The sequence below is a fragment of the Bos indicus x Bos taurus genome, chromosome 19, assembly GCF_003369695.1.
Source record: "Bos indicus x Bos taurus breed Angus x Brahman F1 hybrid chromosome 19, Bos_hybrid_MaternalHap_v2.0, whole genome shotgun sequence".
NCBI classification, from domain to species: domain Eukaryota; kingdom Metazoa; phylum Chordata; class Mammalia; order Artiodactyla; family Bovidae; genus Bos; species Bos indicus x Bos taurus.
The window spans coordinates 53,288,464-53,302,594 of NC_040094.1; the positions used below are offsets into that span (position 1 = coordinate 53,288,464).

The 14,131-nt window shown below is 46.7% G+C and overlaps 1 protein-coding gene across 3 annotated transcripts in view; it reads right to left on the reverse strand.

Moving 5' to 3' along the window:
- The window catches only part of LOC113877699 (E3 ubiquitin-protein ligase RNF213-like), a 122,222-nt gene that overhangs the window by 86,495 nt on the left and 21,596 nt on the right, over positions 1-14,131 (reverse strand). For all 3 annotated transcript variants that reach the window (XM_027518079.1, XM_027518077.1, XM_027518078.1), the window contains 6 exons: positions 7,401-7,922; positions 6,988-7,110; positions 6,211-6,380; positions 5,514-5,672; positions 4,979-5,181; positions 100-383 (listed from right to left, as the gene is read on the reverse strand). In XM_027518079.1, the coding sequence (XP_027373880.1) occupies positions 100-383; positions 4,979-5,181; positions 5,514-5,672; positions 6,211-6,380; positions 6,988-7,110; positions 7,401-7,922 (1,461 nt within the window). The remainder of the gene's footprint in view (positions 1-99; positions 384-4,978; positions 5,182-5,513; positions 5,673-6,210; positions 6,381-6,987; positions 7,111-7,400; positions 7,923-14,131) is intronic.

Sequence of the window (14,131 nt, forward strand, 5' to 3'; positions counted from 1 at the left end):
ATCCATCCCCATCCACTGAGTCATCTGGCCACTAGATGGTGAGGTGATGCTGAATGCCCAGGAGACAGAAAAGGGAGATGTTGCTGACACCCCTGGTACCTTTTTCTCTTCATACTGTAGAGCAATCCATGGCTGTTCTTCTCCTTCATAGATCATGGGCACACGAATGACATTATAGAACTGCTGGAACTGGGTGAAAAAGTTCTTTAAATTGATGGCATTCCAGGTTTCAAGAATGCTGAAGATGCGATCCAGCATGACTGCAGCTGAGAACTGCTTCCCTTTCACCAACTCTTTCCTCGTACCATCTGTTATATGATTAATCCATTTCTGAAGTGTCCCAGGGGGCCTCATACAAATTATATCATCATACTGATGCCAGTCTAAGAGTAAAGAGAATATTATACTTAAGGGCATCGAAACCCACTAGACCTGAACACTCCACCCTGGAAGGTTGATCTTGACCAGAAGAAACAAGATGAAGGAATAAAAGAAGGGAATGAAGGAGCCAAAGAAGAGAAGAAGGACAGGAAAATTACAGAATGTGGTAAACAGAACGCAGCCAGTACTCACTCCATCCGGACCCAGCCGCAGATGAGCAACATGGGGCTTGATACCAGAGGTAGCACAGATGTTTAGGACAAGTAACCAAGACACCCTGCAACTACCCTGAAAGTACTTGAAACATGCCTTTGTTGAACTAGATGGCTCAGCATACTTGGTACGTGAGTTCCTTAGAAAATTACCACATGAAGGTCAAAAATTTCATACTGAAACTGCATCACTCACTAGGAATTGTGCACCATTTTGGTATGTTACTTGGTGCAAGGGCTCATTTCCTCTGTCCTGGGAACAGTGATAACCACCTCATGAAGGATGGTACAGGTCACACAGCAGACAAAACAGCACTCAACATGGGGCAAGGGTTGAACTCATGCTTGCTCTTATAACCATCTGAAATGATGTGAGTGCAGACCTAGAAAACCCAGGAAAATCAATTGTCAACTAATTAGAAGGCAAAGAGGTCAGTAAGACACCAGAGGCAACACAAGTGTATAAAAATAGCCATGAAAATCAGAAAGTCAAGCCTCTGAACAAGCCTCCTGCTTCTTGTTGCCCAGCCTATTGTCTTTGCTGGAAGGTCCTGCTCACACATCCCTGCCCCATCCCAGCCCTGCCCAACGATAACTCGGAATCACTATTTGGATCTGACCTCAAACGTCAGCTCCTGTGGAAGCTTTCCCTGATCCAAACATTCTTCCAGAGAAAAAGTGAGTGAAAGCTGCTGGCCTGGGACGGCTAGTGCCATGGAGGTCGGGGGAGCGCCAGTCAGGGTCCTGGCATGGGACACCCTCGACCCCAGAACAGTGGGGCAGGGATGGACATTAACAGTCTTGGTCTCAAAGAATCTACTAGAAGATTAGAAATAAAATATTTAAGTTCCAACTTCATAGAGAAAAGAGAAAACATCCAAAAGCTAGAAAAAGCACAAAAAAGCACAAGGAAAACAAGGTAGACAGAAAGATAAGGTAATTTGTCAAAAGTGAGACTATCATGTCTTCCGTCGATAGTCACAGTTCATGCCAGTGGGCTAAATTCATCCATTAAAGATGATCAGACTGGGAATTCCCTGGTGATGCACTGGTTAGGACTCCATACTTCCACTGTAGAGGGCATAGGTTCAATCCTTGGTCTGGGAACGAAGACTCCCCCAAGTTGCACAGTAAAGCCCCCCACCCCCAACCTGCCCCCGCCAAAAAACCCAAACCAACTAAAGTTCAGCAAAACAGGGATGTGGCTGTAACAGCTGGATCTGAGAGAAAACTGAGGAGTTGGGAACAAAAGCAAAGAGGCTGAGAGGGTGGGTGAGGAACAGACACAGCAGAATCAGTTTCAGGCAAAACACAGCACAACGCAAAAGACACTGGAACAGACAGAGTGCTAGTGACGGCTGTTTCTGCCACCAGCACACACATCTGCCCTCTGGTCTCCCTGCATCACGAGGCGGACCCCAGAATCTCCATTCTGCCCGCCTTGCAACAGTGGCTTCTACCAATGAGAGTGCTCACAAGAGGCTTAGAAGGAGGAAGAGGGGAGGGAAGACATCTCTCTGTTTATTGGGATTAATGAAAACTAAATGTATTTAACATAGATAAACCACCATCACACCAAATGGAGCAAATTACAAAACTTTCCTCAATGAACAAAATTCCACTGCCTTCTGGACACTCCTCACAAATCATGGATGATGTCAGGGGCTGGGGCACCTCCTCACCTGGGTCCAAGAAGTGACCTCCAGACCCTCAGAAGCCAATGAAGGCCCTCCTTGGCCTTCCAATCAGCCCTTCCATTGTTTATTATGACTCACCTCCTTCCTGCTTAAAATGCCTGATTTAACCCAACCAACCCAGGTACCATCTTCCAGGGAGCTCTAAGGTCAGTCTACCAACAGAACATCTAAATAGGACAGCCCACACCAAGAAGTAACCAAAGTGCCCGTGGACTTTTGCAACAAGGAAGGAAAAGTTCTAACGCTGATTTCTTTTTAAAAGCTGCAAAATGTAATTACTGAAAAACTCGGACTTCCCTGGTGGTCCAGTGGTAAAGAATTCATGTACCTACACAGAGGACACATGTTCAATCACTGTCATGGGAGACTCCACATGCCAGGGAGCAACTAAGCCCATGCACCTCAACTACTAAAGCCCATGAACCCTAAAGCCCATCTTCTGCAACAAGAGAAGTCCCTGCAATGAGAAGCCCAAGCACAGCAACTAGAAAGAAGCCCCCGCTTGCCACGACTAGACAAAGTCTATGCAGCATTGAAGACCCAGAGTAAAAAAAAAGAAAAACTCTATTTAGTACAATATCATGATTAAGAAAGCATCTAAAAAATAAAGTTGTTTGGCAATTCTGATTTAACTCTCCAACTTAAAAATCTGTTTAATGAACAGTTCCTACAACTCAATCAAAAAATAAACAACCCAATCCAAAAATGGGCAGAAGACTTAATAGACACATATTCAAATAAGACATACAGAGGGTCAACAGGCATATGAAAAGATGCTCAACATCACTAATTATTAGAGGAATGCAAATCAAAACTTCAATGAAGTATCACCTCACACAGGTCAGAGTGGTCATTATCAAAAAGTCAACAGATAAATGCTGGAGAGGGAGTAAAGAAAAGGGAATCCTCCTGCACTGTTGATGGGAATGTAAACTGGTGCAGCCACTATGGAAAACAGTATGGAGGTTCCTCAAAAGACTAAAAATAGGGCCACCAGATAATCCAGCAATCCTACTCCTAGACATATATCCACAAAACAGGAAAACTCTATTTTAAAAAGATACATGCACCCCAATGTTATTTACAATAACCCAGCATGAACACAACCTAGGTGTCCATCAACAGATGAATGGATAGAGAAGACATGATATACACACATACAGACATATACACACTGGAATATTGCTCAGTCATTAAAAGAGAATGAAATATTGCCATATGCAGAAACTGGATGGACCTAGACATTATCATATTAAGTCAGACAGAGAAAAACAAATATTATATGATATCACTTATATGTGGAATCAAAAAATAATACAAATTAATTTATTTACAAAACAGAAACAGATTTACATACAAAGTAAACCAACATGGTTACCAATCGGGAAAGTAGGTGGGGGAAGGATAAATTAGGAGTATAGGGTTAAGAGGTACATACCTATATATAAAACAGGTAAGCAACAAGGATTTAATGTAATAGCACAGGGAAATATATTCAATATCTTGTAATAAGCTAATAAAGGAAAAAATCTGAAAAAAATAAATAACTGAATAATTTTGCTGTACACCTGAAGCTAAAACAACAACTAACTATACTTCGATAAAAGAAAGAAAGAAGAAAAGAAAATCTTTTTAATGGACTTTAAAATGACTGGCTCATATTAAAAAGTGCATCTCTATCTGGTTTGACAGCTTAAGTACCAGGAACCAGCCAGATAAAATCTGAAGTCACTAAGGCAGTGCTTCTTAAATAAGAGCAAAGGAGACCTGCCATCCCAAATCATTACCATGTCTTCTGCAAAGGCTAGTTTAGCACCAGCTCTTGTCTGATGAGGGGTCATCTCAAGCATGGAAACAGCCAGTTTGGATCATCCAGCAAGTGCAGGGCAAAGTCAGAAAGGATCATGGGACTCTGCAATCAGCCCACATAGAGGAGAGTCTTGCAAAGGCAGGCAATGAAGTCAACACTTGGGCACATTTAAGAAGACAACACGACTCTAGTTTCTTCTCTCTTTGGGCCAGTTCAAAATAATCAAGCATCTGCCCCCATTGACCTCTACTGCTGTCAGACACCCGACAGAGATCCCTGCCATGGGCAGCTTCAATGGCAAAGACCCCTCCAGATGATTTCATCAAGTCACTCCCAGCTTTCAATCCTGCCTAGCTGAGACTCCAGACATCAGAGAGCAGAAATCAGCCAGCCCTGCTGTGCTCCATCCAAACTGCTAACCTACAGAAGTAATGAATATAATAAAACTGTTTTATGCACCCCCAAAAAACAAACAAAATAAAGCACCTGGTCTTAGTGACAGACTGGTCCATCTCTCAAAAGCTGACAGATCAATCTTTATAAACAAGAACTTTAATATTAAGTAGGCTTTATCTAATAGTAGCTCAGATGGTAAAGAACCACTGCTGCCTCTCCAAGCCCCAGTCTCCTCACTTCTCAGCAGATCCACCCTCTCTCCTTTCCCTTAGAAAACATCTGCTACCTTGTTTACTCTTGTGAGTGCTTAAGTTAAACTGATCAGAAGCATGCTGCCAAGCTCAGGCTTAGAAAACATAAAGCCGGGAGGTATGACAGGGCCAATGCCAAGCAAAGAACACCCACAGAGGACAAGGAAAGCCTTTGTTCCAGAGAGGATCGTCCAGCTTCAGAGGCTGATCGATCAAGAGTCTTCGGCTTACCTCCAGAGTCCAGAAGGGAAGATTTCACTCGCAGACAGCGGTTCACGTGCTCGCCTTTCTTTGGCTGTTCTTTGTAGATGAACTCATACTCCACAGAGTCCTTGCCTCGGCAGATAACGTACTTGTAAGGAATGGGTTTATCCACGTGCTGCTTGGAAATGGTGGTGCTGCCTTCAATGAGGGACCCGTTCTCATGTAAGTCTCTGTGAATGAACAGGACAGCAGCTGGTTATGTGAAAATACTCTCCCAGAAATATTCATTCTTCTCAAACACAACATGGAGTACAGACCTAATGCTATAAATCTATGCTGAAAGAAGGGATGCTTCTAGATCAAGGCTCACTTCCACACGGAGACAGAAAGAAGACCCAAATGAAGGATGACAAAGAACTTCATTATAGGGAAGAGTTTTTTGAAATATTCATCTTTCAAAAGTTATGAGAATTAATCAACTTGATCAGAATTATGATTTCAATATATTTCAAAGACTGGACATTCTGTACATTTCCTTATGGGCCAACTGGGATATACTTACTTGCTGTAGTGCATTTCGCAAACATCATGATTCCATGCAGGCTTCCCGAGTTCTTTTCCACCCCTAACATATACTTTGTGTTGATCGGGGTTGAATCCAAAATGTTTAGAAATGATAGCATGGAAGTACACCATGATTCCTTCTGTGGAGCTCAGCGGGCTGGGGGAAAGTCACAGAAGAAAACACTGATTAGATCTGGTCTCTCTACTCCCTCTCCACACACACATGCAGGCATACATGTGCACACACAATCTTGTTTCTGGGTGTGCACTAACACACACCCTAGCAAAGTGCAAGAGAGCCCACATTTCAGATAGACTGCCTACCATGTGGGTCCCCTTGGCTCTCCCTCTATGGTGGAGGAGGACAGTGGGCACAGGGTGGGGTGATCTCTGCCCAGCTCCAAAGAGGGGGGGTGGGAGGGGTGACTGAGTACTCTGGGGCATGACTGCCTCTCTCTCGACTTCTGTAAGGTCAATGCTGCTCCAGGTCCCCAGAGACCATGTGATGGCGCATTTCAACCAGTCAAAGAATTGGGACAGATGCCCCTCCCCTGCCTACCTCCTGAGCATTGCTCTTTGCACTGCGAGTCAACAAAAAGGCAGCCTGGGAATCTCCTCTGGGGTGGTGTAGCCCTTTCCAGCCCCAGTGCTGGGTGGGGGCCAGGCCTGTGCCTTCCTGAGCCCGTTGCACCCACCTCTCCTTAGCTCGCTGTGTGCTCTGGTTCCTTTGCTCCTTCTCATTTTTCACAGGGGCTGCATTATTTCCGTTATTCCCCTCTGGACTCTTCAGGTTCTTTGGCTTGGCTTTCTCATTTTCATTTGTTTTCCCTCCAGGATCAGCCATCTGGTCCTTGGTTGCAATTTCCTAGAACAGGCACCCAAACCCCAACTTTTATACCAGGCTCCATGCTTGCCCCCAACATAGGACGCTTGTCACAGTCGCCAGACTGGTCACATCCCTTCCTTGCTCAGAACCTTCAAACGGCATCTGGTCTACCCACCACAGGCTCCAAGGACTCCTGTCCCAACATCGTTAACCCCAGCCCCAACCCTGGCCTCTCTTCCCTTCACCTGCTCTCGGGAGAAGCAGATTTCCTGCTGCCCCCTAAACAAGCCCACCACACTCTCCCTTAGGGCCTTTGCATGTCCCGAGATAGGCACATGGCTTCCCTGTCACTCTTTGAGTTCTCCTTGGAGAGGCCCTGACTGGCACCCACCTCAGTCCCTTGCCCTACTTCTCTCCAGGGAAGTTCACACAGTCTGGCTTTGCATGTCTTTCTCCCCACTAGAATGTGAGCTCCCAAAGGCAGGAACTAGTCTCATTCATGGCTATACTCCCAGCACCTAACACATATTCACCAAATGATTAAGCTGCGGAAGGAACGGGACTAAAAGGAGCAGCCCATGGGATGGACAGCAAGGATGGGGAGGGCATCCTGGAAAGGCGACCAGGCAGGCACAAGACGCTTTACCTGACGGTGGTTTCGGGAAGCAGGGACGCTTGTGGGTGGCTCCTTCATTTCCTCAGTCTTATCTTTAACATCTTTTTTAGCTCTTTCCACTGAACCAGCTGGCTCAGCTGCAGCAGCACTTGCCTGGAAGAAATAAAGCACCAAAACATTAGGGCCAAAATGACAAAATGCACAGGGAAACTTGGACTCAGTGGCATGAGGGTCAGCCTCTGCCACCAGCCCAGGAACAGGGGTCAGAAGCTCAGGGTAGAGGCATAGCCCCTCCCACAGCCCCCCTCCCAAGAAGCAAGTCCAAGTGGACTCCCTTCCCAGACAGTGAAGTGTTGTCAGAACCGCACTGCACAGCAAGGTGTTGAGACATGGCAGGCCTACCCTGGTCATCACTCCCCTAACTTACCCCAAAACTAACTCACCCCAGAGGCAGGAGCCCTGGCCAGCTGCTCAGTGGTCTGCAGCTCTTTCCTGGGCTTGGAGGTGTCCGCCTTTGGCTCAGGCAACAAGAGCTCCTGGGCAGTATCCTTCTCCCTAGGAGAGCCTTCACTGGCAGAAGTGGGGAGATCTTCACCTGTGGAGGGGCTTGGGGACTGGTGGTCATTTCCTTCTGGGAGGGCTCCTCCCAGAGTCTGGTCCTGAGGTGCCAGGCTGCTTAGAGACTCGGTGCCTATGGCTGCTTCTGCCTCTCCTGCAGCCCCCCCTTGCAGAGGGTGCCCCATAGCCTCCAGTGGTATTTTGTCCACACTTGGGGGCAGGCCTGGCTGGTGAGTGGGACTACCCTGCTGAGCTGGGCTTTGGCATGAAGCTGTGTCCTGGAGCCCAGAGTTTGCAAGCGAACTCAGACTACAGGGCTCCAATGAGGATGGGGACAAGGAATCCAGCTCTGCAGATGTGGAAGCATTCTTCGAATTCCTTTTCTTCCTTTTACTCCTTCTACGCCGCTAAACAGAAAAAGAGACACTCATTTTGTTTCTCAGGTTTTCTATACGCTCCCCAAAGGTTTCCTCCAATTTCCTTTCCATTTCTGAAGTATGTCAAGCATAGCTCAACCCAACCACCTTACAACTGCTAAATCTGCCATTCCTCTCTCTTGGAAAGAATGTGAGCACGAAGTGAATGGGGGTGGTGAACAGAGTTGAGGGACAAGTGGGGAGCAGTGACGGTCACACACTTTGCTTTGCCCAATCCAAGCTGAGACCCTCATGTGGAATATCTTCCAACAGAAGGGCCCTGTAAAGATGCTTTCAAATGTTGAAAAGTATGCACAGGCCCGACATGTAACACTCTTATATGGTGTGTATTACAGACAAAATAGAGATGCAAAAATGAGCAGAAGTCTAAGTTGTTCCTTCCTGCACTTGCACTGGCACATTATTCTTCTGCCTGCAGATCCTCACTCAAAGGCAAGAATCCTCAGCTTCGGAATCAGAGACGAGCTTGTAGAAGCAGTTATGACAGGCCCCTGTGAGGACCCCGAAGGGCTGAATGCCCTGCATGCATGGCAATCTTGGTCTGCAGCAAAATATTGATTAGTTCATTAAGTGGCAGTAACCTGTGACCCTCCCTGCCACTGAAGCCCAGTGTGGGCCTAGGGCTTGGCATCTTACCCCTTGCCTGGGCTAAGTCCTCGGGAGAGGGAGATGGAAGACCTTGGGATTTATCTGCACATGGGGTGGGACATGGTGTTCTGGGTCAGCTTCCAGATTTTCTCCAAGAAACCTGACCAAACTTCCAGCCGATCTGCTTGAAACAAGCAGCACAGCACACAGGCTGCCCTGAATGGCAATTTCCTGGTCTGACATCAACACCAGCTAACACTGTGGTAGAAAGAAGGAAGGTCATTCAAGGAGGCCACGTCCCCAACTTCTAGGGCATATAGATCTCTGAAGATCTTGCCAACATACTGATGGTGACTCAGCACATCTGGGGGACCTCAGGTTCTGCATTTCCATGGTGCTGCTGCCAGTCCAGGCTTGCTCTGTGAGCACCACCAGCAAGCAGGTCCTCACTCCAGGCACCAGCATCTCCATTAGCTTTCTTGGTGGTCCTCAAGTGCAGCCTCACTGGGAACCACAGATCAGACCAGCAGAAATCTGTATGCAGACCCCACGGCCCCAGGTCCTTTGCGGATTCTCCCTTTTGAAGGCAAGGCTGGCTTAAATTAAGTAGCTTATGCTGATTTACCAAAAGGAACCTGGAACTCTGTCCTAAGCACAAGGAACAAGAAAGTAAGACGAGTTCCTCCCCCATAAAACTGATGGTTTACTGGGAGAGAAAGACTAAAAACAGATGGTTTTAGCTTGTTAGTAGGACTCGGAGGCTTCCAGTGAAGAGACGCGGGTTGAGTCTGAAAGTCACTGACAGCCAAGAAGGCAGTTTCATCAATCGGCAAAGATTACTGGGACCTGTGCATCTGAACGTGGCCAAAGCCACAGGCTACCTTCCAGGTTGACCAGCCCACCCAGAATCAAAGCTTATGCTTGGCCAGAAGACCCCACATGACTGGCCCTCACAGTCTGTCAACCTCATCCTACCCTAGTCCTGCCCTAGCCTCCAGCATCAATCCTATTTTTTACTTTCTGTACTTTAGGATGTTTTGGCATTTGGGGGGACCTTGCTCATCCTGGAGAGACTGCCCCTTCCAGGGTTACTAAGAGAGAGGTGGTGACTCCCCACAAGCACATCTTTCATCTGCCAATCAACCAACACGGAGCTCCTCCCTTCACCCACCGCCCACCTCCTTTATCAAACTCTCCCTCCAAGCCAACATTTCCAGCTCCAAATCACCACAGGGCCAAGTACAGGACATCTAGACCACCCTACAGCCCAGAGTCCACCAAGAGCATTCACACTAGCCAATTCTGAACCTCCTCAAACCTACCTGCTCTGCCCTACAAGGCAGGCTCGGGGCCACTTTCTCCCCTTGCTCCTTTTATCTCCCCTGAGGCCCTTCAGGCTCCTTCTATCTCCCCTGCGGCCCTTCAGGCATGGCCCCTCCTCCTGGGAGCTGTGAGGAACACTGACCTCCCTTGTCATCACTAGTCAACCAGGACTTCTGGTTCGCTCTTTCGCCAGACACCTCCTTCACTTTTCACTTTGTCCTCTGCCCCACACCCCTCGACAGACCACCTGGACTCTCCCAGTAGAAAGCAAACCTATGCAGCCCTGCACTTGCTTTATTTTGTTCCTCAGAAACCATCAACTAAATGCCTTTTATTTTCTCTTCCCTCCACGAAGGAAGTCTCTGTTTTCTTCACTGCTGCATCCACAGTGTCTAGAACAACCCCTGAGCCCCGGTAGGTCCCTAAATGCTTCTATCTCATTATATAAATTCCTTAGAAAGTCCCGTGTCTCCCTGAAGCACCGGCATGTTTCCTCTGCCCCAGGACGCACCCACCTCCGTCAGGTCTGTGATCAGATCCAAAAACAAAGGGTTTTCTATCAAACTATTAGTGAAATGAAAATCAAAACTACAATAAGATATCACCTCACACCAGCCAGAATGGCTGTCATAAAAAAAAAAAAAATCCACAAACAATAAACTCTGAAGATGGGTGGAGAAAGGGAACCCTCCTACACTGTCGGTAGGAATATAAATTGGTACAGCCACTATGGAGAACAGTACGGAGGTTCCTTAAAAAACTAGAAATAGAACTACCATATGATCCTGCAATCCCACTCCTGGGCATATATCTGGAGAAAAACATGATCTGAATGGAAAAATGCACCCCAGTGTTTATTGTGGTACTGTTTACAATACAGAAGACAAGGAAGCAACCTAATATCTGTTAACAGAGGAATGGATAAAAAAAGCTGTGTTACATACATACAATGGAATATTACTCAGCCATTAAAAACAATGCAATAATGCCATTTGCAGCAACATGGATGGATCTAAAGAGCGTCATACTGAGTGAAGTAAGTTAGACAGAGAAGGAGAAATATCGTATGACATCCCTTATATATTGAATCTAAAAAGAAATGAAAGAAATGAACTTACTTACAAAATAGGAAGAGACTTAGAAAATGAACTTATGATTGCCAGGGGGAAGGGAGAGTAGTTTGGCATGGTCATGTACGCAACTGCTATGTTTAAAATGGACAGCCAATAAGGACCTATTGTATAGCACATGGAACTCTGCTCAATGTTATGTGGCAGCCTGGATGGGAGAGGAGTTTGGGGGAGAATGGACACATGTATATGGATAGCTGAGTCCCTTCACTATTCATCTGAAATTATCACAACATTGTTAACTGGTTTTACCACAATATAAAATAAAAAGTTCAAAAGAAAAAAAAAGAGAGTTCTGACATCTGATTTGCAATTTGCCTATCTGCTCTTTATCTCACTTTCTCCTTTTTTTTTTTTAAATCCCTATTCAATTGTGCTTTTTATAAGGTGCTTCAAAACCCTTAGAATAAGATTCAAATTTCACACAGGCAACTTAGTTCTCTCAATACACATCAATGGGGCCACGTGAGTGTGTGGCCCCTCACAGGTCTACAGGCATGGCACAAGGCTAAACTCCAAACTTCTCCTTGATAAAAATCAAGTCTATATATACATGGTACATATTTATGTAGTCCTCATTACTATGGTCTGTCTCTGAACTCATTAGTCAGGAATATGTACACTAAAACTAAACACTACTCATTAGGAATCCAGACCTGGGTCACAACCTCTGGGTGTGGGCAGTGGATGGGGGTGGTTGGGAGGAGACCCCAATACTCCTGATGATGTCTTTGTTGACGATGGATGGTAGGGGATGAGTATCCACTAAGATAATCCTGCATCTGTGTTATAAATACCGGTGGGTGTAATATTTAATTAAAACATTTGTTAAGTGCAGAGTTTATTGACTTGGAAGGGATGCTAGAGAACTTACTGGGGACTGACTGTCCTGTCACTGGATCGGGTAGGGGTGACAAAGCGGTACACACAGCAGAACATATCCAGGGGGCTCTACCCTGAAGGCCTGTGTATTTCATTCAATACCAGTTATACCTCAGATCAAAGGCTGTATGCTGTTGCTGCTGCTGCTGCTAAGTCGCTGCAGTTGTGTCTGACTCTGTGCGACCCCATAGACGGCAGCCCACCAGGATCCCCCGTCCCTGGGATTCTCCAGGCAAGAACACTGGAGTGGGTTGCCATTTCCTTCTCCAATGCATGAAAGTGAAAAGTGAAAGTGAAGTCGCTCAGTCGTGTCTGACTCAGCGACCCCATGGACTGCAGCCTACCAGGCTCCTCCATCCATGGGATTTTCAAGGCAAGTGTACTGGAGTGGGGTGCCATTGCCTTCTCCGCTAAAGGCTGTATACCAGCTCTAAATGCATACATAAAGGCTACTCCTATTTCTGCCTAGAGAGAATTAGTGAGAAAAAAGGAACAGTTTGCTACTTCTTGGAGGGAAGGTGGGTTAGTCAGAATACATGTCTGATTTTATATTTTATACTGAGTGTCCTCAGAGAGCAGAGAGATCTCAGTTTTGGGAGGGCAAGGTAGTCTTGTTCACTCCCCTGAATACTGGGTCAGGAGCACACGGAGGGGTGGGGGTGCGTGCTGTGGACCCTGAAAAGGCACATATGGCAGGAAGTGAGGGTGACAGGTGAGAACACTGACCATTTGGACAGAAAGTCTGTGAAGGTTTTGACAAAGGCTGAAGGGTTGGAGGCTAAGTGGGCCTGCAGCTATGCCCAAACTCCCAGGGGTCCTCTGCCTCATTCTGCATTGACAGTGATTGGGATATAGTAGGATAGTTAGTTAGTTTAGGAATCACTCTAGGGGATTAAGAATGGAAAAGGAATTTTATGGGAGTTTGGGAAACTGTTGTAGGCTAATGACTACTCAAGAAAAGAATCCAGTAACCTAGGAACAATCTATACTATCTTGAAGGAAGACCAAGCATCCAAGCATCAGGCACATTCGGGCCACAAGTTCTGATAATTAAAACACAAGACAGTAGATATGGTATCCGAATCTTGTTACATGAAGTCAGGGAGTTAACGGTCCTTGAAGAGTAGCATTTTGTAGCCAAGACAGGAACATAGGTGAAGGGGGAAAGAAACTAAATGAAAGAGGACATTATACTAAAACTTAACCGAGCCCAAGCTCATTCTCCTGGCTGCACTGACAGGTCAGTAAATCGGGAGATGAGTTGTTGGAACAAGGAATAATGATTTTAATCGGAAAGCTGGCAGACTGAGAAGATGGCAGCCTAGGGTCTCAAAAAACTGTCTTACCACAGTTCAAATTCAGGCTCCTTTTATACACAAGAGGGGGAGGGGGAGGAGCCCACTTAGGCACTGACCAATGGCTGAGCAGGACCACTAACGGTCACTGGTTTGACACATGCTAAGTTGCTTCAGTCATTGTCCCACTCTTTGCAACTCTATGGACTGTAGGCCGCCAGGCTCCTCTGTCCATGGGATTCTCCAGGCAAGAATACTGGAGCGGCTTGCCATGCCCTCCCCCAGGGGATCTTCCCAACCCAGGGACTGAACCCTTGTCTCTTCTGTCTCCTGCATTGATAGGCAGGTTCTTTACCACTAGCACCACGGTCACTGGTTGACAGCTGCTCAGTAACAGTCACTTGTTTGGGGGAGGGGCCCACTTTGACATTGAACAATGGCTGAGCAGGACCACTAACTGGTCCCTGATTGACAGTTGCTCATTTTGGGGGAGGGGGAAACCACTGAGGCACCAACCAGAGACTGAGTGGGGCTGCTATAGCTCCTGCCTGCCTCATCACTATGCCACCCTGAGTAGAAAGGTGCAACACCAGAAAGCAGCCAGGTCTGAAGAAGTACCAGTGGCCCTCACAGTGTCCTCCAGCTCTCAGTGGAGTGAGATACCCAAGTGGCAGAGACTGCATTTGATGGGATGGTGGTCTAAGGTGACAGGTGTCATGGGCTCAGCCCGCTGCTCACTTCAGTGGTCAGATCGTGACCAGTGAGATGACTGGGAGCTGGTGTCCCCAGAGCAGAACTTCCACCTGTCCACTTTCACAGTAGATGGCTTCCCAGGTGGCACTGGTGGTAAAGAACCTGCCTGCCAATGCAAGAGACATGAGAGATATGGGTTCCATCCCTGGGTCTGGAAGATCCCTTGGAGGAGGGCATGGCAACTCACTCCAGTATTCTTGCTTGGAGA